Source organism: Phyllostomus hastatus, unplaced genomic scaffold (genome assembly GCF_019186645.2).
Source record: "Phyllostomus hastatus isolate PE091 unplaced genomic scaffold, TTU_PhHast_1.1 phas_contig_148, whole genome shotgun sequence".
Taxonomy (NCBI): domain Eukaryota; kingdom Metazoa; phylum Chordata; class Mammalia; order Chiroptera; family Phyllostomidae; genus Phyllostomus; species Phyllostomus hastatus.
Window position 1 is genome coordinate 17,211,507 of NW_025333607.1, and position 24,029 is coordinate 17,235,535.

At 46.5% G+C, this 24,029-nt stretch overlaps 1 protein-coding gene across 13 annotated transcripts in view; it reads left to right on the forward strand.

Moving 5' to 3' along the window:
• ESRRG (estrogen related receptor gamma) overlaps positions 1–24,029 on the forward strand; it is a 508,248-nt gene that overhangs the window by 350,070 nt on the left and 134,149 nt on the right. For all 13 annotated transcript variants that reach the window (XM_045861556.1, XM_045861545.1, XM_045861578.1 and 10 more), the window contains one exon: positions 8,554–8,969. In XM_045861556.1, the coding sequence (XP_045717512.1) occupies positions 8,567–8,969 (403 nt within the window). In that variant the 5' untranslated portion in view covers positions 8,554–8,566. The remainder of the gene's footprint in view (positions 1–8,553; positions 8,970–24,029) is intronic.

A 24,029-nucleotide genomic window follows, 5' to 3' on the forward strand; every position in this document is an offset into this window, starting at 1 on the left:
AAGGTGTGGCTTATTATCTCTGGCAGTATCGTGCATCTGTCTTGACTGTAGAAATGTTCCCATGTGCCAGAAGGCATCTTTATTTCAACAACGATTCCTTCTCAGTGTTTAGATTCTCTCGCCACTGCATCTTGCCCATTTTTAGGGTGTGCGTGTTTGAGTTCCGCTCCAGTGAACTGGCCAGTCTCGATCGAGGCTGCCGGCTTATTGGTCCTTGTAATTGCTTTTGCAAAACATTTTCTTAATGAGTAAAGGGTGACATGAATGCTGCGGTCTCCGTAGCTTCATGTCAACCCCTGGCAGCGTTCTTATTCCTGTGTTGGTGCAGCACGCAGATTAGGAAGGGGGAATTCAGGCAGGCTGAGCTTTCACTGACCCGGATTTGATTTGTGAACTCCGTCACCGAAGAGTGTGTGTGACGCATCTACATTCCATCGTAATTTGTAAAGATCCGTGCGCGCAGGCGCACGGAACCCAACTCCGTGAGTTGGGTGTCTGTTTACGCCTCCTCCCGCGCGTTGATGTGGGAAGGTCTTCATTTAGCTGTCAGTCCCCTCCTATCCTGTTGGCTTTCCTCCTTCGGTGGGCCCCTTTGACTGCTTGAAAATGGAATTGTCTGAACACAAGCAAACTTTATTGATCCATATTTCTGTTTGAAAGACCAGAGATTTGTAGAAATCGGAGACTATTTCTTTTCCCTGGAAAGCTGACTACAGAGGAGGTCTGCTCACGGCATAGTAAATCTCGGAGACCAAATAAATGTTGCCCTCAGCATATATTGTACGCTTCCTTTTGGTGATTTATCTCATGTGGCTTTTCACCCCGCGCTACCCTTCCTTTCTAGCAGTGACCCCCACCTCGTGCCCAGGGCCATTTGACCCCTCCCTGGGGACAGTGACTACCTGGCCAGCACTTAGGCACTTACTCCCTAGGTCAGTTGGTATAGGGTACACTGTTCCAAAGCCCTTCCGTTCTTAGGCGTTTGGTCCCAGGAAAGGAACTGGGTAAGGAAGGAAATGTTCTTAGGGCTCAGAGATAAAATGTTTGCTTTACATCTGTGGTGCATCTGAGTTTCTGACTAGGCATTTCTTGACATTCTCCGTTACCATCCCCCGGTGTCATGGAGTTGGGCGGTTGTGAGGATATAGTTAATTAAGTTGCATTAGGGCAAATATACACACTTGTTAAAACACTTAATTTGCCTCAATAATATTGATTACATGGCAGAAGTTTGCTTAAACTAAGTGGTATTTTCCCCCTACTGTTACAGTCCTTGAATGCAATCTGTATAATAGCTAATAGCCATCATCAGTTAAATATCATGTTAGTTATAAAGTAATGTCATAAGAATTGATTTGAACTTGGCAGTGGAGGAGAGCTCTCCCTTCAAAGCTGATGTAGATGATTAGCAGGAGTTTTAAGCAGAATCATGGTGCATATAAACTGTGTATATTTTATAGACTTACAGCTACTCTATATTACATGAGTGCCCATTATAGTAAAGAAGAGCTCAGACAGTTAATTATGCAAAACATCATGTATGCAATTACCCAGCATTATTATGTATTTAATAGTTTTATTGATCTGGTGGCAGCTCACTTACTGTATTTAGAGCTATAAACAAGGGATGCTCACCCCCGGATTGAAGTGGGTCCAGGAAGACAAGCTGAGGATAAATTATGCTACGAAGCACCTGGCCTCAGGTCGAATCCTTAACTCCAGACACCACTGACCATCATCACGTACAATGACACATCCCGGTATCCCCGGGCCATGTTTTTTCCCCATTAATAAAGGGTTTTCAACAAGGAAGCGTCAGAAATCTCCTAGCCATACAAATGTAAGCAACCACGGTTCTGTGCCTCCAAAGTAGCCTGGGCCACTCAACAAGGCTGTCAGCAGTGGCCTCGTGTGTAGGACTTAGTAAAATGTCTCTAAGGCACTTTCTAAGACATTCATGCTTATCACATCACCAGTCCCATTAGGTCTGCATGCTTTTTTTAAAAAAAGATTTTATTTATTTATTTTTAGAGAGGGAAGGGAGGGAGAAGGAGAGAGGGAGAGAAACATCAATGTGCAGTTGCTGTGGGCCGTGGCCTGCAACCCAGGCATGTGCCCTGACTGGGAATCAAACCTGTGATGCTTTGGTTTGCAGCCCACACTCAATCCACTGAACTATGCCAGCCAGGGCAGTCTGCATACTTTTATTAGTGAATTTCTCTTGCTGTCTTTCTGGGCTTTCATGGCTGAAAACGAATATTCCCCATTTCCCTTTCTTTGTTTTAGATACAATGGAAGGGCAGAGCGACAGGCTTCTATAGGTCTCTCTGTCGGACTGAACGGCCAACCATCCTGGTTTGCCCGAAACTGATGGGTTCCCAGGACATGGGATTATAGAGACTAATCCAGGACAGTCAACCCACCTAAGGTCGCAACAAAATGGATGAAGAAAAACACATTGCCCTCTAGAACCCTAAAAGCAGATGGGGTCTAGGAGAGATCCTTCTTGACTGTGGTTTAGTCAGTAGGTGTGAAGTTGTACAGGGTGGGGCCAAAGGAGGTTTACAGTTGTGTGTATGAAAAGTAATGCAGTAACTAAGAAATAATCCTACAAGAATATACTCTTTGTGTTTTGCATACTCACCACTGTAAACCTCCTCTGCCTCCACCCTGTATCCACGGGCACTTTCTTTTTAATGACTGGCTAGAAATGACTTGCCAGTCTGTGGCTGACTTGTCCAAAATTTCCTTTTTCTTTTTGGTGTAGTGCCCAGCCTTGCATGGAATTGGGAAAGCGTTCGGCTTGGATAGGATCTCTGATTTGTTATTTTAGGCAGCTGGCCTCTGGTCCCCACGCTGCTTAGCTACCTGTACTCCTGTCGGCCACTCAAGCACCAGCTTGGCGGGGACCTGTTTGCTTCCTCGCCTTGAGGGAGTCAGCGGGGAAGAGTCTTTAAGACGAAGTGCATTTGTTCGAAGACTCCGGAAGGAGCATTACTAGATCATGGCGCCGCTGTTCTGCAGAAATCTGTTTCAATAGATGGGCCTCAGCGCTTGTTTAAAGAGGCCAAAACTGACACCCAAGTATGTGTGTGCATACACGTGCACAGGCGTTTCCATCTTCCCGGGCGCGTGGGTCCGGATCCACAGTCCTTTCTTTACCATCAGCGATCGCCTGGCATTAGGTTAACCAGGCAGACCTTACGATATTTCTTATGAAAAGGAAAAATCCTTTCTCTTCCTTCCCCAACTAAGCCAGTGCACCTTAATGCAATGATGATATGTTAGAGCCGGCAGTTGTCAAAGCAGCGTATTACAGCGACGCCGTAATGACACCCTGTCTCCGTAGAGTAGTCATGTTTTCTCAAATCACACGTTGCACAGTTGATTTCTGACATGACACTTCATTCGCTTGCTTTCCCTTTCTTTGGCATCCCCGTCCTCTGACAATAGCAGCTGGTGCCCATTTTGTTCCTAAGTGATTCACATTTTGCCACTTTTGAGTGCAATTATTGGAAGCAGCGAGAAAAACGCTCTTGTGGAGGAGCTGCTCGGAGCTGGAACCCTCGGCTGCGGCGGAGCCGCCGGGGTCCTGGGCTCCGGAGCCCGGGCCACGGGGAGCTGCGGCTGTAGTGTTGGAGGTTTATTTCCGAAAGCACTAAAAGAAAACAAAATAATCTAGTAAAAACTTACTATTTTTTAACACAATTACTTAAATATTTTATCTGGTGATTTCAGAAGGTAGAAGACTAACTGATGCTCATAGATTTATTCTGACTCTGAATAGGTAGGTGATAAGGTGTGGAATCCAATTACCTTTCTTTTTATTCCTGAAATTCTATAATTTAGTGAGGGGGCTAAAGACTTTCTTCCCTCCCCCCTCTCTCTCTCTTCCCCACCCCCTTTCTCTTCTTGTATTTAAAAACTTCCATAAAAAATCTGGATATAAATTGATAATGTGTCTGGAATTTGTAATGATGGGTGGTACCTTTTCCGTCTCTTAAGGAAGAAAATAGTGACTTGCTTAGTCATCATTCATTGAGTCCGTTAAGGGGTGTGTCACTGATTTAACTATAGTAAAAGTTTCAAAAACTCTTGGCCTCTGGTACAAGCAGGAAAAGCAAACAACACCTGGGTACACATGCTTCTTATGAGAACTCTAGGCACTGTTTTTTGGTTTTTTTTTTTTCAGTAGGAAACCAAAGCAGCAAATAAACTGGAGTTTGGCACGAAATTCAAAAGATGAAATGTGGCTGTTTATTTAGACCCTGTATTTGGATGGATAGGATAATAATATATAAACCGATGGAATAGTGTGTTTATTCCCAGCATTTAACTGAAAATATTGGCTGTGCTTAAGTCTCTGCTGGGCAGAAGTGGACGGCCCTGGACATGAACACTCATGGGAGGACATTCATGGCCACTCACTCAAGATCACACACTTACCTGCATCCGGCTAGAATCCCCGGAAACAATTAGGCTGGCTTGATCATTATAATATAAATTGAATATTAACTTGTAGATGATCTTGGTCTCTTACTCTTTCTTTCTCTCTGTGCATGGAAACATACATATGCAATGCATTAACTTTCAAAAATTACATTTTTATGTCGTCCGGCCCCCAAGAAGTTTTATTTGCCTGATCCTGAGTAACTAACACCAAATATAAAATTTACCTTAGCTACTACCCATAGGCAAGGCCGGGCAACAAGAACCTGTGATGAGGCATGAAAATCAGAATTATTTGTGTCATATCTCAAACTGCTGAAAATGCTTTCTTAAAGCACTGAAATTTCTCTGGTCCCAGGAATGCTGCTGCTAATCCTCTCAGATGTAGTTTCTTACACAGAAATGAACATTTTTTTGACATAGTTCTCCCCCCCAGTTTGTTTTCAGGGTGGTCACTCAGAGAAGGTTTTTGGAAAATCACAGCCTTGCCCCCGGGTGCTTCTCATCATTTCTCATAAAATAAAGTAAAATCAACTACACTGAGGCTTTAAAATAAATATTCCCCACAGTTTTCTGCATGTTATTTCTATTCGTAATTCTTAACTAAATTCAGATTTTTATTAATCCAATGTGACCGGAGATTTCTGCATTAGCAGTACAATGTGGACCTGGGCTTATTCTCTGTGGCTGCAGATAAAGCCATCATCTTGAAAATGGCTCTTTCTGACAAAAAGGTGTTCTTTTGAAATAAAGTCTTATTCACTACATTCCTCTTAGAGTTAATGTGAATTTTAGTGCCTCTAATTTTAGATTGAAGTGAAGTCTAGAATAAAACCCACCAGCTGACAATTGAATTTATAGATAGTTGTGAATATTTCAGGCTTGAATAATAGAGCTATAGAATTTCAGAGAGAGAGAGAGGGAGAGAATTAAGACCCGCTGTAGTTTTAGGGTATAATGTAATGGCGTCTAGGAAGCATTCAGGGTAATGAGCTAGGTAGTCCCTAGGAGACCACTGCGTTCTTCCGGGGGTTCTGCTCAGCTGTCGCTCCCACACTGCAGAGGGGTCTCCACAGGGACAGCCCTCAGCCGGCGGGGTGGCCCCTGGGTCCCCTTTCTGCTCCTGGTTGAGCTGTGGATGGGAGAGATCTCCATATGTGATGTGGTGCTGCACCCTTGCTTGCTGGGCCACTTTAAGAAATCAGTGAACGCCTGGGAAATCGCTCTCTCGGCATCCAGACATGTCTGCCCTGGACTTTGGAGTCAGACCTGAGTTCGAATCCCAGCTCTTCCTCTTTCTAGCTGTATGACTTTCCAGGAGATGGCTGAGGCACTGTCTCCTTAAGTGTAGTATACCTCCTTTAAAGGTCACCTTGAGCATTAAACCTGGTCATATTTTGAGAAGTGCTCAGGTTAGTGCCTGGCACCAAATAAGCACTTGATAGATGGCGACTTGGCTAGTCTTACGTTAATTGGGCAAAAGGTATTCATTAAGGAGGTTGTTCATGTCTGCAAAGAAACATGTGCAACTTAAAATAGTTAAAATAATGTAATAAGAGCAGGTGCACTGGGGCTTTAAAATAAATCCAGTTTGGCCACATCCATTCACAGCTGAAGTGGCCAGACCTCGGGTAGGAGGAGATTGTGCCCCTGTCCAAAGACTTCCCTGACACCATGAACTTCCTGAGTATCCTTGCGTCCACCCAGGTTATTGCCAAGTTACAGACATTTTGGAGGGGACAGCTGTCTGGAGACTCCCGATTTCTCAGGCACTCTAAGCGCAGGCATTTGACACAAACGCATCATGAAGGGACTTAGGGCGCAACTGTTCTCTGTGCAGGAGCGTCGTACCTGGCCCCAATCCTGAAGCAGGTGTTCTGAAAATTTTAGAAGTCGGTGAGTAAAAGTCTGGGAGAGAGAAAATTGGGGAAAGATTGGCCATAGCTGATACAAGAGGAGAGCGAAAGAAAAAAAAGAGGGGGTGAAGAAAGCATGGTACATACGTTGTGATGAAGATGCTCACAGCAGCTCCCCTGTGGATGTGGGGGAGGGGATTCAGAAACGGCACCGGCGGGCAGACGCGGGAGAGTTAATTGTCATCGCTGTGAGAAATTCAGCGCGGGAGCGAGGAAGGGGGGACAACCATGTTTTAGTACCCTAATAACTTCCAACTCCAGTCTCAGATCATAATGTATGTGCGAGCAGTCCGGTAATTATAAGGTAATAAGTGAAGTGTGGTGGGTAAGTGCTCTAAATTAAAAGGGATTTGCAGGGCTGTTGTAAGTCAGCGCCGACCCGCTTTCTTTCAAACGTTGACTTGAGGAAAGTGCTTAGCCCCGAGTGCAAGCGGGGAGAGTGGGAGAGCGATCTATTAATTACAGCGCTCATTAATGGTGACGGGGACAAGCCGCAGACGCAGGAGGACAGGGCACCCTCGTGCAGGCTGGCGAGGGGACGCTGCTTTCTTTTGCTAGTTCTCGTGGAAAAGACAACAGAGGTGGGGGGGGCAAGATCCTCGGGGGCCTTTCTCCTTCCTGTTTGCTTTTCTCACGTCCCGAAGCTGCTACGTTTCAGAAAGCAGAGCACAGTGTCCAGTGTGCGATACGCTGGTTGGGAGGCAGATCCTCGCTCTTGACACGGTCTTCTCGGAACGTTCCTGATGGGGAATTCGATGTTCTTCATTTTCAAGTAACACAACGGTGGGGGAAGGGAGTGTGAGATTTGTGCGATGGGAACACGTCACTAGATTTATAGTGAGAAGATCATTGCACCCAGTTGGCTTCACTGCGGCGACTCCCCCAAATTCTGGCGAGTGACCGAGACCCTGTGGGGTTCCCATAAATCATGTTTCCACTCCAAGGCAATTACCGAAGTCCCTTTCTCAACGGTCACCTCTTCTTCCTGTAGTAGTACGCTCTTAGAAGGTTCTTAGAGACGGTGCTAAAAAGGGTTTTGCACTATGGCTAAGCAGAAAGAAAATAGGAGCAATTATATCTTCTCATCTAATTACCTTTTCAGAAATGGAATCCCTTAGGGGCCCCACGAAGAAACATGGGCAGTAGGTTTCTTTTAGGTAAGAGAGCTTGTCAGGATAGGTGTTCGCATTTGCTTTCAGAAGGTGTCATATTCAAAGACCACAAGGTGGGGAGAAAAAGGGACCATCACGTATTTCATTTTTTCCTGGTGCAGACTTGCCCCCTTTCTTCTTTCGGTGAATACAGAACACCGGATGTACGGGTGTGCAGGTGTATGGTAGGCTCACATGGCTTTTGCTGACTCGCCTTCCCAACAGTGGCAAATGACCAACACACACCCCCACCCCCCCACACAAACATCTTCGTTCCACAATGCTGGCGATCATTTTGTAAGTTTTGTGGGCTCTAAGCAGCAATCCTTAGACATTGGTTAGAACTTTATCTTGATGTCTCTCTACATGGCTCAGTGTCTAGGAAATAGAACCCTTTGAATAAAGAAGCAAAGGGATATGGGGGCTGTATATTCCCTCTGTGTCTTAGATCAATAAAAGACCCAGTGATGCGTACGGAAGCGTGCTGGCCAACAGGAATCTCCAAGCCAAACACGCGTCTGTTCAATCTTGAAAATAAAAGTTTGATTCTGCTCCCAGTAAAGCGATGGCAGAACCCGAAAGTGGAAAGGAAAAGCAGAGTGAAAACATTTAACCGTAGACATGATGTGCACTTTGCCGGCCCCTCCTGCTCCGTGGGTAAATGGAGAGTCCAGAGGGCTGAGTTCGATGTTGGCGGCGGCTCTCCGAGAGAAAGGGTAAATGAAAGGGATCGGACCCACTGGAGCTTCTGCTCGTGGCCCTCTGGGCACCTTTCTGTGACCCTGCCACGCCAGGATGCTGATCGCCTTCCTGTGCAGCAGGGGATATTGACTGGCGTGAGCGATGGCCAGCCGTGCTCTCACAGGGCAGTGTCCTTGACACACAAAGTCTTCTGCGTTTTCTTCTCATTTCCTTCTTCCCTTTCACCTTCTCTATTTTGTTTTACCTCCTCTTCATTTCTGCCTCGTTTGACCACCGTGTTTGACTCACTCTCCTTCTCTTTTTTCCCCCTCTGTCTGTCTCTCCCTGAATCGCAGGCTTCTCTGCAGAATGTCCAACAAAGATCGACACATTGATTCCAGCTGTTCGTCCTTCATCAAGACGGAACCCTCCAGCCCGGCCTCCCTGACGGACAGCGTCAACCACCACAGCCCCGGTGGCTCCTCGGACGCGAGCGGGAGCTACAGTTCAACCATGAATGGCCACCAGAACGGACTTGACTCGCCACCTCTCTACCCTTCTGCGCCGATCCTAGGAGGGGGCGGGCCTGTCAGGAAACTGTACGACGACTGCTCCAGCACCATTGTTGAGGACCCCCAGACCAAGTGCGAGTACATGCTCAACTCGATGCCCAAGAGACTGTGCCTGGTGTGCGGCGACATCGCTTCTGGGTACCACTACGGGGTAGCGTCCTGCGAAGCCTGCAAGGCGTTCTTCAAGAGGACGATTCAAGGTGAGTTTAGGACCTGGGAATCCCTTACCCTCGTCCAGCTCCACCTGGTGGTTGATTGGTTGGTGGGTGGGTTTCCCTAGTTCTCAACCTTGTTAGTCAAGGGTGACTACTGTCTTAATTCTATCTTGAGGTCGAAATAGAAATAGATTAAAATTGATAGTGGGCACTTGGATAACTGTCTCAGGTATGCCCCCTGTTCATTCTTCTTTGACCATTAAACTCAAAGGATGGAAACGAAGGACCATGGCTGTCCTTGGAGCCATGTAGGGTTGCAACGCGACTGCACAGATGCACGTGGCCTAGCGAGGGCTTTGATATTCTTACCGCTTCTGTTATTCTAACAGATGTGTGGGAAAATGAATACCTTAGACCAGTGGTCTACCAGGGCTTCTCAGCACGTGGTCCCTGGGTCACCTGGGAGTTTAGGAACTCGTTAGAAACGTGAACTTCCAGGCCTCATCCCAGGTTACCTCCCTCAGACTCTCCGGGGATGGCCCCAGCAGTTTGGGCTTGCCAAGCCCCTGGGAGATTCCCACCCAAACAGGGGAGGCCCCTCTCTATTACCGTGTTGCCACTGGCTTGCCACCGACCATGGTCACCTCACGGTCTCTTGTTGGACACAGCAGCCATCAGTTTCATGACTTTGTGATGGGCCGGCTTTTAAAGTGCAAATGAGGTTATGTTTGTGAAACTCTAACCCTTCTCCATGTTTTATCCAAAGGTGATTCCGAAGCCCTTCCCGGGCACGTAGAGTAATCAGTCCCCCTCCCCCCCTCTTCCTTGAAGAGCATCTGGCGGGCAGGCCTCCTCTGTCCGTCGCTGTGAATGTTCTGGTGGCTGTCCTCAGTGGAGTGGGCTGTGCCACCTGCTGCATTCTTTGGTGTGTTCTGTTCCGTAGCTTCCTTGACCTATGGCTGATAAATACACCATTAAAGCGGTTACTTGGGATACATGGTTTTTCAAGACATAATGCTTACATAACAGAACGCATATTCAAACCTAACCTTTTTGTAGTCTTTCATAGTTATAATATTTTAATAGCTACATTTTCTGGATCATCATTGCCATATTTTACTAGCTTTCTTACAAAAATCCTTCTTGTATTTACTCTCATCTATAAGTTGCTGGCATTGCCACCTGTCTCACGTAATGCTTAAGGATAAAAAGAGGTATAGAATCACATGTAAGCGAAAGCAACGGCGGCCTAAATGCAAAGCTTCCCCTCACCCTGGGGCATTGGGAAAAACCCTTCGGCCTGGTCACACAGTTGCACAACTTGGGAACGAAAACTTGGGGACGAAATGGCTGGTTCTTACCTGCCATTGTCAGTGGTGTTAGAATACTGAAGCTCTAGATATCTACAATGAAATTGTGAGCGATTTCATTTTGTTGACTCGGTTTACATAGCTCTGGGTCTCTCTACACAAAGATAAGCAAATATTTTGGGGTAACTAACCAATACTGTGTATACCAACATATGAAGAAGGTTCTTCATATGTAAAACACCCCTGTGTTCTCAACAAGCACTTTCTGAGAATCTACTATGAGCCAGGCAGCTTGCTGGCTGGGGTTTTATGTTTTATTTCATTTTTGCCGTGTATAATGTGCACTCTTTGCCCAAGTTTTTGAGGGAAACATCAGGATGCCCATTATACTGGATATAATGGTTACATACCTAACACACATACAAAAATGTGGGTACGCAGTATACACGGCAAAATGCATTTTATTAAAGCTTTGTTTCCTAAAATTGGCGGGTTGAGGTCACTTCCTCACACAAGTGTCTCCTGCCTTGAGGGAAAACCAGATACTTTTGGGATGGGGGTAGTGGATTCAACTCTTCGGACCTCAATACGTTTTGTAAAGATAGAACACGTATTTAAAAAAAAAAAAAGTTCCTGAGAGTGTTCTCAGCAAGTCCTCTAGCATAGATATGAAAAGCTCTGCAGTCATTACTTAATGAACAACCACCGGAACCAAACAGTTGGAATTCTGCGCCTGGTTCTTCCTTCGGATGCTGAAACACTACCAAACGCTTAACAGGGCAGAGCGCAGGGTGATTCTTGGCATTGATGTATATGCTGCGCTCTGCTCCGCGCCGGGGAGGGCACCTTGCACGGGTCTGGAGCGGCAGACAGAGATGTCACTGTCCAGATTAGCGCTCTGGCCCGGCCCACCTGGCTGTGCTCGTGGCTGGCAGCTGGGCGGCACTCGGCGAGGCCGCGCTGCTGGGGCACCAGCAGGCAGCCCACCACGGTGCTTACCGAGCCCCAAAAAGGCAGCGAGGCAAAAAAAGGGATTAAATCGTGAAAGTATAATGTAATAATTAGGGTGATAATTATAAAGGAGATTGGAACAACCCCTCCTTTCTGTGGCCAAATGGTGATAGCAACTGGGCTCCAAAGATGGTCCAAGGGACCGAACCGGTCGTTGTTATCATCTGGGATTCTTACTCCGATCCTGAAAGGGCCATGGAGTCCATTCTCCGGCCTTCAGGCAGCACGGAAGCCAAACCGTGTTTGACAGATCGTAGCTCCTCCATTCCCTCCTTCAAGGCTCTGCAGAGAGAGAGACAGGGTTATGCAACTTGCCTGAAGACCCAGTCCTTCCACGGCCTCGCAGCCCAGCACGTTATGTAAGTGGGGGTTCGGCCCTCATCGACTGGAGGAAGGACATGTGCACCCAAAGGCGTGTTTCTTCTTACAATAATTTATTTCAAACATGGGTTACACAATATGGAGCACGTACAGATTTTAAAAGTTGGGAAGAATGCTTCTTACGTTCAGAGCCAAAAGAACATACATCCAGAGTCACACCTTCAGGGGAGTAATGAGAATTTTTCTTTCCAAAGCCGAATGTGATATTCCGGTGGCGGAAGGCAATTAATCATAGATTTCAGTGAAAGTCAACCAGAAGGCATATTTTATTTACTGACTGTGTTCAAGTTACCATTGGAAGGCTATTAAATTAGGTCAGCACTGAGCCAGGTAAAAATCAAGATTTTTGTTTGTTTGTTTTGCTTTTGCTTTTTTTGTTGTTGTTGTTGTTGACCAAAATCTTTTTAGAAGACTTTGACAGTTCTAGCCTATGATCCAACAGTGTTACAAAGGAAGCGATGACTTCAATGTCATTTTCTAGGCTTATGAATTTATTCTTTTTTTCCCGAATTCTAATTTTGGCCTCAATTCATAAATGAGTGGGGATTATTACAATTATTATTTTTGGATCTTCTTAAGCTTTCCTTAGACCCTTGTTAAGGAGGTAAGAGAAGAAAAAGATGTCTTTATACCTGAAAAAGTCAATATTTGTATATTGTATACAAATATACAAATCATATATTGTATTTGTATGTTTGTATGGTTAATATATCAACTGATTCTACTACTGGAGATAAGGCCTTCTATTTTTCCCACTTTTAAAAGGAGGACATTATGTATCCTTAAAAATATGGTTTTTTTAGACATTCATTATAGCATGGGTTTGGATTCCTATAAAACCAGAACGCCAAGCCCCAACCACTCACCGGCCCAGAGGCCTTAACTCCCCTGAGCCTCCCTTTCCGGGGTGGGGAGGGTTGAAATGAGGCATCGCCCAAGTGGCCAGCCCGTGGCGAGTGCTGCATTTGTGACCGACTTTGGTTGATTTCGGTGGTCAATCCCTAGCTGACAGCCAGCCCGTGTCTCCTCCCCCGTCTGCCTCCTGTCCTGTCTTGTACCTAGTGTGGACACTCCTGCCCACGTGTCCGAGGCCCACTGACCCCTCCCAACAGCTGCCCCTTGAGTGTGCACTGGCCTTAGATCGTGCACGCCAGCCCCGGAGTCCCGTCCAGGACCCTTCCAGACATCAGACCTGCGGAGGGGCCCTGCCATGGGGCATGTTGCAATTTGGAAGGGTCCGGAAATTCGAGGGTTCCAGGTACTCGGGATTATGGGGCTCAAGGGGGTTGGCTCCTGCGGGGCCTCTCCCCTTAGCCTGCTGATGGCTTTCTTGTGCCAGAGATGCTTTCTAAAGCCCAGGACCTTCAGGGCTTCAAGGGGGCACTGATGAGAGCCTAAGCACAGGCTGTCAGCACAGGGCAGGAGAGGTTAGGCATTTGCCTGCAAGCCGCACGCTAAAGGCCAGGGGCTTCGCCTGGGAGTGTGATCTGCCGACTTCTTCTCCACCCCGAATTGCAGCCCCCACCCCCCACCCCGAATGGGGCGGGCAGTCCTAGAGGACCTTTCCTGGATGTTGCATTTTCTTTGCCATCATGTGCTATTTTGGTCACAAAGATAGAATGCTTGCAGCCCAGGAGGAAATAGGTACTTACAAATTGTCTGTTACATCACAGGAACCTTCCAAAGAAACATCATAAATTAACGTCTATTTAACTTAGTGTTTAGAGAAAGTAATTACGCTGGTTTGCAAATGGGAGCTTTAAATCTCTAATATGTTCTAAAATTAAAACCAAAATAATATGGAAATGTCTAAATTGACTTGAGGAATCTCAGTGATTTATAAGTGTAGATGCAATATTCAATTAAATATTGTGGTCATATTTTCAAAAGAAATATTGTCTAGAATTCATTTGCTTTAACTCAGAGCTTGCTTTTGTTGTAAGTTTGACTTTTTGTTTTCTTTCCTTGCATTTGATGCCAGTTATGTCTAGTTTTTTGAAACGCATTAATGTTGCCAAATTATGAATGAGAAACATTAGTCTACTCATGCTATTTTAGTAGTTATTTTCAGCATTTATTTCAATGATATTGAAATAAGTCTTTCTATTATTGAAATAATAGAAAGTCTACTGTTGCAGACCTTCCTTGTGGGCAGAGAATATGTATTATGCAAATGGATGTCTTGGGAAATAGTGTCATTTATGGTTTTATTTCTCTTAGTTTTACCTCAGCAGACCCACTTCCTGGAATAAGTTGAGTGTTCCACAGTCTGTTCTGACTTTTAGGAATTGACCTAAATTGTCATCCCTACTGACCTTGTTTTAGAGTTACTGGTCAGCGGGCCTTTTCTATCAAAGGGACACATGGAGATTTGATAGTAAATATATTAGGGTCCGTTGGTCACATACCTTCTCTGTCACTTACTCTGCTCGGTTGTATTTTTGAAGCTGTTTAGCCATCTAAAAGCCATTCTGAGCCTGGGGCCACGCAGAACCATGCTTAGGGCTCGGTTGACTGCTGGCCGTGGCCGGGATAAAGGGAGGCCGAAGTGCCCTCCACGCACTTCCCTGCGAGCTGCCTTCACTAACAAGACTGCCCTTCCAGAAGGCTCCCCGGTAGCGTTGCAGACCATTTGTGGAAACTGAAAGCAAGTTTTCTGTCCCAGTGACTTTGGGGTCTACTATCTCAGCTTTCCAGATATTTGTACCTTTTCAGGCACCAGCATTTTCTAGGCGTCTTCCCTGCTCACAGTGACCTAGTGTAGTGAGTGTCAGCAGGCTAATCAGAAAACAGAATCAATGTAAATTGGAATAAAGGAGCAGTGAGACTGGCTGACAAAACGCTGCACCTTGGGTTGAGTAAAAGCAGCAATTATTTTCAGAGATTCCACGGCACGGTTGATCTTTAATCAAGGAAGAGAAAACAGAAGGAAGCTGAATGATGGTCGCCGTAGTTCTGTCCTTCAGCTGCGAGGAGCTCGCAGCCGAGACCCCAGAATCTCTGCTATCATCCACGTGTTTATTGAACACATCACATTATGTTAACTGTCTCGTGGAAGTCATGCAGAGTTGACATGCCATTTTCCCTCTCACTCTTAGGGCACAGTTTCCTTCCGGTGACACCAAGTCAGAGCCCACCCCGCATGAGGGGTGCGTGCAGGTGGCCCCGAGGGAGGAATCGAATTTGCAAGGGGACTTCGCCCGTCATGGTGAAATGGCCAACTGCCTTTCACTACCAAACTAGGGAGATTTGGCAATCAGTCAAATCAGGCAGACAAAATGTACTTCCCTAAGAGTGCATTTACAAAACGAGGGACTGTCTCTCTTACTGTCTGTCACTTCTCAGTGATGAGAAAGTTATAGTATGCATTTTATGTTTGTCTGGTCAGTTGTGTGTATTTTTCTTTGTTTAGAAGAGGTATTTTACAGTAGTAATGCCACTAATTCTTAAAAGTACAATAGTTACAATGAATAAAAATAGCTTTTATGTGATTTTTAAAACAGTTCTGTGCTCATACTGAACTTCTCACATATCTGTCATATTAGTATATTCTTCCTTGATTCTATTCAGATATGGCCTCCATTCTACAATCAGAAAAAATAAGGATATTATTCTGGATTATCATTATGTATATATTTTCTTTTATGTTCATAATTGTTTTCTTTCAAAAATTGTTCCTCTGTACTCGGGAAATAAAATCCAGTTCCCCATGGCGTACCTGAGCCAGCGGCCTCGGAAAGACCCAGAAGGGAAGGTGCCCGCCCTCTCTGTCCTCCCCGCACCCCAGGTGGTAACACCCCCCACCCTGATGCACCTGGGCCACCCACATGCACCTGCCTGTTCCTCCCCATCCTGACCTCCCCGGGCATCCAGACCCCCCGTGATTCGGTCACTCTCTATGAAACGAAAGGCCTTGCGTTGCCATTGCTTCCGAGGACGTCGTTGGCCAGGCATTCTCTTGCCTTTGTCTGCCCCAGGCTGCAACTTGTCAAATCACAGGACCTGTCCCAGCACTCCACCCAAAAGGTCCGCCACCCCCGGGACCCGTGGAGAGGGACCCGTGGAGAAGGACACGGGCCTTGTTGACCTGCCTACGCCTGAGGGACTTCATGTGCTGGTTCCAGTTCATTCTTTCTAAATGCCATTCACTTCCCTCGGTTGGCCTGGCAGATTTTGACATTGGTAGTGGCGCTTCCTAGGCAGTGGGCTGGGACGGGTACCTGGACTTTCCTTTGAGGACCCGCCACCAGCGTTGAGGACCAGCAGCGTTGAAGGCTCTCCCTCCGCTGCAAGACAGACTTCCCAGCGGAGGTGTCTGTGCCTCTTTTAAGGTTCTGATAGCTTTCATTTTTTTTCCCCTGTGGCTCTCCGGACCGAGAGCAAAGCCCTGAGAAGTAAGGCTGTTTCATTCAGAGAAGCAGCCAGCAAGCCACCGTGTTAGCATAGCCCCAGTCTAAGGGGCCCCGTGTTAAATGCTTGTGTACAAATGGAAAGAATGAGGCTTTGTACTTTATATTCTTGTATAAAATGCACGTGCTTTATACATACGCTGAAATAATCATAGGATAAGACCCTTCCTCCCATCAATTCACAATTGGTTATGGCTGAATCCAGTTAGAGTAGATTCAATGTTTACTCTAAGGGTGGGAAGGAAGAGGGGAGGGGAGGAGGAGGGAGGGGGAGGGGGAGGGGAGGGAGGGAGGGGGAGGGGAGGGGAGGGGAGGGGAGGGGAGGGGAAGAAAAGTAAAGATGAAAAGAAAAGAAAAAAAGAAAAGAAAAAAGACAAAAATGAGTAAGGAGAGTTGTTCTGTTGTCTGAAGTTCCTTTTGATGGAAATAGCATCCCCCCTTTTTTTTTTTTGGTAATTAGTTTCAGGAGTTTATGTCTCAGTATGATCTGCTGAATCCTGAGGAAAGGAAACATTACCTTCGTCAAAGTTGCAGTTTGGGAAGCTCTGAGGATTGGGGGCGCGGTATCACATGTCAGAGTTTCTTTTTCTTCAGCGTGACCCCGAGGGCAGTGATTCATTTTCTGCTACATTACTTCACAAACTTCGATGCTATCTTAGAACTGATAGAGTATACACACTGCATTAATTCACTTTCTTTTGAGGTTGCTGATAAGGGATTCCACAAAGGGAAGGTCTGGTCATTAGAGTTCCCTTCAATGATTTAAAAAAGTTGTACAGGAAAGCAAAATTAGGTAAAGGATGTTGGTAAAGTCTTCCAGTTTATACTAAATATATAGGGTGACGTTTGAAACTGATATCCTAGCATTTTAAAAATTTATTTTAATTTTTGCTGTGGTAAAAAAATACAAAAACCCATTGCAAAAATGTTTTCGTCTTAACCATTTTGAAATTAGTCAAATTAGTGTGTAGTCCATTGTTGTTAACTATGCTCGAGCTGCTGCTCAGCAGACCTTCAGAACTTCACCTTGCAAAACGGAAACTCTGCGTCCCGTACAGGAAATGCCCCATTTCCCTGCCCCCACCCCTCCTCGCAACCGCCCGTAGCCCACCTAGCCGATGTAATTTCCATGCCACCTCCCCTGAGCGGGATCCTGTCGTGTTTGTCCTTCTTGTGATTGGTGTACGTCACTTAGCATAATGTCCTCAGTTTGTCCAAGTTGTAGTGTGTGGCAGGGTTTCCTTCTTTCTTTAAGGCTAACTAATATTCTGTTGTATGTTGAAAGCACCTTTTCTTTATTCATTTATCTATCCATGGATATGGGGCCATTTTCCCGGCTTGGCTAATGTGAACAGCGCCGCCAGTAACACGCAGGCACACACGTCTCTACGAGACCCTGTTTCCATTTTTGGGATCTATGCCCACACATGGAATTGCTGGGTCCTAGGGTAGTTGTAGTTCTGTTTTTAATTTTTTGAGAAACCACTGTACTCTTTTGCGTAATGGCTGCACTGTTTTGCATCCCCCTGGCCATGCACAGCATTCCAGTTTCTCTGCATCCTCTGGGACTCACTTCCTCCTCTTCCTCCTCCTCCTTTCCTTGACTTTAATCCAACGCCTTTGTACCGTAATAGATAAAGAATTTTTTGTCATCGTCATAATGGAGATACTCACTTTTAGAGTGTGCCGCACATTGTTCTGAATGCTTTACACTAGATATCTCATTTAATTCTTCTTTCAGATCGTTACATTATTTGTACATGTGGACCTTTGGGCACAGAGAGATAATTGCCTGGCACAGCTGGCTCTCAGACAGTCCAAACCAGGGCCTGTGCTCTTAACTCCCTCCTTCCCCTGCCTTGTGCATTTTAAAAAAATTTAAAGTATTGAATAATTTTAGAATGAATTTTTCATGAGAGATTTTAGTCCATGGGCAAAATCATTTATTCAGTTGTTAAATATGGGGAATTAAGAATATTCCCAAAGTTATGGTTGGATGATAGTAGAAGTTTATAAAGAGGAGGCTGTGGAATGTAAGTCTTAAAAATACTTAATTTTTTATAAATCGTTTTCCGAAATCTACTAAATAGGAAGTTGGAGAGTTTGGCTCTTCATTACCACCACATCAGTTTTCTGTCTCAGTTCCCTGGGTTGTATCTGCCCATCCCCATTTCACCACCGTAGTTTTACTTGTTAGTTTAGATCCTAAAATTGTGCCTCCACACGCGCCGCTGATAACACTTCCCAGACGCTTTCAGTTTTGAGTTCAGGAAACAAGAAGGCACTGCACCTCCGTGTTGCCCTGAGCATGGCGGTGCCCTGGCGCTCACTGTGTGACCGCAACAGAGGACAGCGCAGAATCGGCTTTTTTCTTTCTTTTTTAATGATGATATTAGTCATAAGAAGAAAAAAAGTCATTATATAAATGGATCTGTGTTTTTTTAAATATTTTATTTATTTATTTTTGGACAGAGGGAAAGGGTGGGAGAGAGGGAGAAAGACATCAATGTGTGGTTGCCTCTTGCGCGCCCCACACTGAGAACCTGGCCCACAACCGAGGATGTGCCCTGACTGGGAATCGAACGTGTTACCCTTTGGTTTGCAGGCTGGCACTCAATCCACTGAACCACACTGGAAAGGGGGAGCTATGTTTTTAAAGAATAAAAGTTACATTCTTGGGATTAAATCTTTAAAGAAATATTTGGGTTTAAAAAAATTAAAGAAACAACCATATTTCTACATACTTTTTAATAAGGGCATCCCTGGGTAATCCGGAGTAGAAAGAGTAGAAAGAAAAGAGAATTTGGTACAAGGAAATCTTGATTAATGTAGACTTCAGAGCTTGAACTCTGGATGCACTTTTATAGTGAATCCGAAAGGAACTCCCAAACCTACATTCTGATATCTCTCTCAGAGGCAAGTATAAGAATCTTCAAATGAGAGAATCTTGCTCAGAATTACAGTATGTCCTTGGCTGCGCCTGTTTTTTCTCCGCGGCACCTTCACTTCTCCCGAGGCACCCCCGTGCTTCCAGAACGCCCTCACAGACCCCAGAGCCTCCAGAACACGTTTCGTCAGGAGAGCAATTTCCGAAAGCCAGAGCCTTCCAACTTGTTCAGCCCTTTGCTCTTCTCAGATGCCAGCGGTTTACTAAGATTCCCTCTTTAATGCCTGTGCCTACCATGTGGGAAGCCCCTTCACGGGGTGGTTATAAGCAAGAAAGGGAATAACGGACAATAGATGGTGTTGTTGACCACTGCCCTTCGTGTTCATGTGTTTGAGACCAGAGATCAGTAAACCAAATCCACTTGCTAAAGCACATTTTAGTGGAGCAGAACCACGCCCACCTTGTATTGTCTGCGTGGCCTTCCTGCTTCTGCAGAGAGCTGGGGAGCCCCACCAGACCTGGGTGACCTGAAGAACTGAACTCTTTGCTCTCTGGGCCTTTGAGCTTTGTCCACCCAGCCGTTAATCTGCAGAGTGAGAGTTCAACAGCTTCAGGAGACACGGCAGCCCTGCACCCGCTTCAACTGGACGCCCCCCACTCTCCCCTGCTAAGGTTTCCTCTGTGCTCTTCCTCCCCGAGAAAATGCCAAGCACTCGTCCGCCAGCCCTAGCGGGGCAGACAGTGGAGATGCACAGCTTTTATTTCAAGAGGAGAACCTTCAGGCCCAAGCACTGCCCATCAGGAGCTTGCATCACCCCGCTCCTCCAGCCCAAATACAGATCAATTACCATCACTCATGCCCGGCAGGATTTCCCCAAGTCGTCCCAGCATTGGAGGGTGCAGGTAGATACTTGCTGAACACGTGAACTTGATCTTGAAGGAAGAATCTGATATCCATGTCTCTTTCCAGACAAAGTTCTGGGCACATTGAGTTTACTCCAGAACAGAAACACTTAGGGGCATCATTCGGAAAGGATGTGCTTGTTTTGTTTATGGGACCAAGAAAATCTAAAGATTGGTATGCAGTCGAGTTCCTAGTTAAGAGTCGGTCACTTCTGTCACACAGGGCATGATCCAAATCCCTCCGACACTTGTCCTATGGACTCACGGTTCCATTCGGTAACTGTTGCCACAAAATGCACACGTGGGCATGTCTCCTGTCCAAAGAGAGTGGCTGCGTGAGACTTCGTTAGCATTTCTTTCTTTCCTCAAGATTTTGTTAACAAAACTTTTCTTGGGTCATACATTTTAAAAGAGATATAGATAGGCAAGGTTGTATCAGATTGTTTAAAATTTGTAGGCAGAAAAAGAAATGGACACGTACGTGTTGGGTACTGAGCACAGCCCATCTGGGGGGTTATGGCTAGCTCAGATAGAGCGCCCTTCTTGGGACGGGTCCTCTGTGGGCTCTTCTGTGAAGACTCCTGGGCCGGGCTCCCCGCACTGTATGCAGGAGCTCACAAATGAAAATGGGTTGACCTCACACACACACGCAGGCGATGCCCCACCCTGCAGGGCTGTCTTTTCCAGGAAGGTATCATCATGTCCAAACTAAAAACATTGACTTCCCACACAACTTGGATGAGCAATGTTTGTATTCTCCATCATTTTCATCAGCGAGTGTGTTTTTATTATACACATTATTTTCTTTTAAATGCATTTCAGAACACGCCTTCCTGATGATGGATGACATTTCTCCCCCTATCACAAACAATAGCATTATTTTGGGATCTTGAAAATGCATTGTTTACAACACGCCACCTGTTGCTTTGGCGACAGGTCTGTTTGGTTTCTGTGGAGTCACGCTGGCCGCAAACCAGAGCGGTACAGAGATAAGTTGAGGGATTTCTCTTTGAGGCGTTGAGAGATTCCATTCTCTTAAAAGCAACCCTATCCGCTCCCACAGCTGCCCTTGCTCCCTGAGGCTGACAACAGCAAGACAATGCCGGGACCCGCCCTCACCCCACCTCGGGCAGGCAGCAAAATTTCCTCTCCAGCCGGCAGCGACCGCCGCGGCAGCAGCCACACAAAGCACCGGCTCAAGAAGATAGGGATTCCATTTTTTATTTTGGTCCCGAACACCTCTCAACGACTTCGACGAGATCAGAGTCAGGCAGCATTGCATCGTAGCTAAGAGCACAGATTTTATTTATCTTTAAATTTTCTTGTTCCATTACAGTTGATATTTAGTAGGATTTTGTATCAGTTTGAGGTGTACGCATAGTGGTTACACAATTATATGCTTTATAAAGTGTGCCCCCCGATAGTTCTAGTGCCCACCTGGTACCCTACATAGTTGTTACAGTATTGTCGATATATTTTCTCTGCTGTACCTAATATAACCCCCGTGACTGTTCTGTGACTACCAGTTTGCACTAGTCATCCTGTCACCTTGTTCACCCACCCCTCAGCGCCCCTCCCCTCGAGAGCACAGGCTTAGGATCCAGAGTGCCTGGGTTCAAATCCTGGCTCAGGCTCTTGGTAACCATGGGATGCTGGGTAAGTCACCTCTTTTCTTGGGCCGTGATTCTCTCACCTGCAAAACAGGGCCTCAAAGGTGCAAAGCACGTAGACCGCTGCCCGGCACCATTCGTGTTTATTACAGGTGTCGGTAAGTCAGTTTGAATGGGTGCATTTAAGGAGTGTTTGCACCCATTACTGAATGTCAGGGTGTTTGAGTTTTAGGCATTTCTGCAGTGAACTAGCCCCTATCTGTGGAAAGAGGGTCAAGGAGTCGTAGGTAAGTTAGTACGTGGTCACCTGTGTGGTCTGCATAAAACGAGGGGCTGAACCCACTGGGATTTAGGATCCCTTTGCAGGCGAACAGCTAATAAGTCCGTATTGCTTTATGCCAAGCACTACACTGTTGGCGGATTGCTGTCACTTTTATTCTGTGTTTTTGACTATACTTAGTTTTTTTTTTTAAAAAATGAATAATTTTGGGCAAAACTTTAAAATGAGGGAACGATGAACAGGATCACTAAAAATCAAGTTGACAGATAACGAGTGCTTCCGTGGGTCCCATACTTGACTAGACCGTGGACGCGGGGGACCCCAAGGGCTCTAAGCCCCCGCCCCCGAGGACTGCAGAGCTGGGGCAGGTCAGTGGACACAGATGAAAGAGTGTGCTAAGTGGTAGGAGAAGGGCTCGCTGAGGGGGAGCGTGAGAAGAGCTCCTTGATCCCACAAGGCCCCCCGACTCAGTCTCGTGGGCCCCGAGAGCGCTTCCTGGAAGCCACACACATGGAGTGGTTCCGTGTGGACGCCAGACAAGGGGGTGGGCTTGGGCAAGGGGTAGGGACGGACCTGGGGCGGTGGCGGAAGAGCAGGCGTGGTGAGGTGTTTGAAGAGTTTTGCAAATGCTTTTCTCTCCGCTGGAATCAGATTGCAGGCAGTGACGGGCGTTCACGAGCTTCAGTGGAGTGGCAGGGCGTGTTCTTGAGCAGACAGGGGAGATGTCTCAGAAATTCACTTCTTCGACGGTTTGGTGCTTTCAAAAATGACGTGAATCATTATACTTTCCCCCTCCTACGATCTGTAAAATATAGCTGCATATACCGCAGTTGTGGGCAACACGAAACCCTCTCTCAACTTCTCGGGGTCAATAGAGTGTTCTTTTCACACCCCAAAGTCCAGATTTCGGTCTTAGAGTCCCAGTGTTTCGTGAACAATGGACTTGAACAATGTTTCCCCCTCTCTTCTCAGAAGGAAAAACACAAGTATATATTATTTTAATATCAATATCCGTGTAATGCTTACCAAGTGTATAAAGCAGGCGTGGTAATTCATCTTCTGCCATTCAGCACACGGAGAGAACTAAAGGTAAAGGAGCTCAGTGAAGTTCACCCGGCTAACAAAGGGCAGAGCTGGACTCGGAAGCCGGCTCCATCGCTGCCTCCCCCCTCTTCTGCCCTCCTGCCCCTCCTCCCCGGGTGGGCTCCTGACCACGCGCAAGGCAGGATGCTAAGGATGGACCTACAAGAACGTTTCCCACCTTTTTTTTTTTTGAGATGACCGTGCACAGTGCCTCGTGTTCAGTGAATAGTTGTAGAAGTCAAGTGATAAGGGAATGACCGTATTTACACACTTGGGAGAAACTGAGGTGGGATATGTTTTGTTTAAACTGGAAAAAAATCAACGCTAAAAAATCGCACCTCATTTTACAGCATCGTTTTCCTGGTGAGCCATTTTTGCTGTTGTTCAATACAACAGGGAAATGTAAACTTGTGGTGGGACAGACGGCACAGGGCGGCGCGGGTGGTGGCGGCGGCACCCGTGGTTGGCCCCGTGGCCCCACCCGCCCAGCACGGCTCACGCGACAATGAAGCCGGAGCGTGTGCACTTGGTCTCCAGCCACTCAGGGCTCATAAGTGTGTCTACTGCTGGGTTTCTTTCTGGTCTTTTCTTCTCACGGGCAAAGCATTCTCTCTTCCCATGGACGAGCTTCCCTGTGCAAATGCAGCATGTTTGTGCCTACGTGCTGTTATGGCTCATATGCACGATGCATGTGATGACCAGACTCTAATCCTGTAGAAGCTTAAAGAGCCGAATATCGAAAGGCCTTTTTCTATACCCACCTGTCCCCCACCTCATGTTTCAGGAGTGAGAGGGGCAGCGAGAAAGGAGGAACGTGAGATCCTGGCGTAACCCCGCGTGTGCGCCTGCTTTCCGTGGCGCCAGGCGTGACTGTTCACGGGCTGGACAGAGCTCTCCCTTCGGGGCAACATGCCACGGCCCTCTTGGCACTGTCCCTCTTGGTAGTCACGTTGGGTGTCATCTTTCAGAACTGGAGGCGGATTCTCAATCCTCGAAATATCTTCAACAATCTGGAGAGCTTTGAAATTCCTAGGGAGATTTAAAACTTAATGATGGACAGAAATCATTTGGCGTCACCTCTCGTGATGAAGAGGGCAGTGAGGTGTTCGGGGTAAAGATGAAGGCAGCGTAGTTGGACCCCTCCCCGCTTTACGCTGGGTCCGGTGGTTCTAGGGGCGGTTCTGAAGAAAGCCTCCACGAGTGGTGGAAGCAGTCCTTTGGGGACAGACAC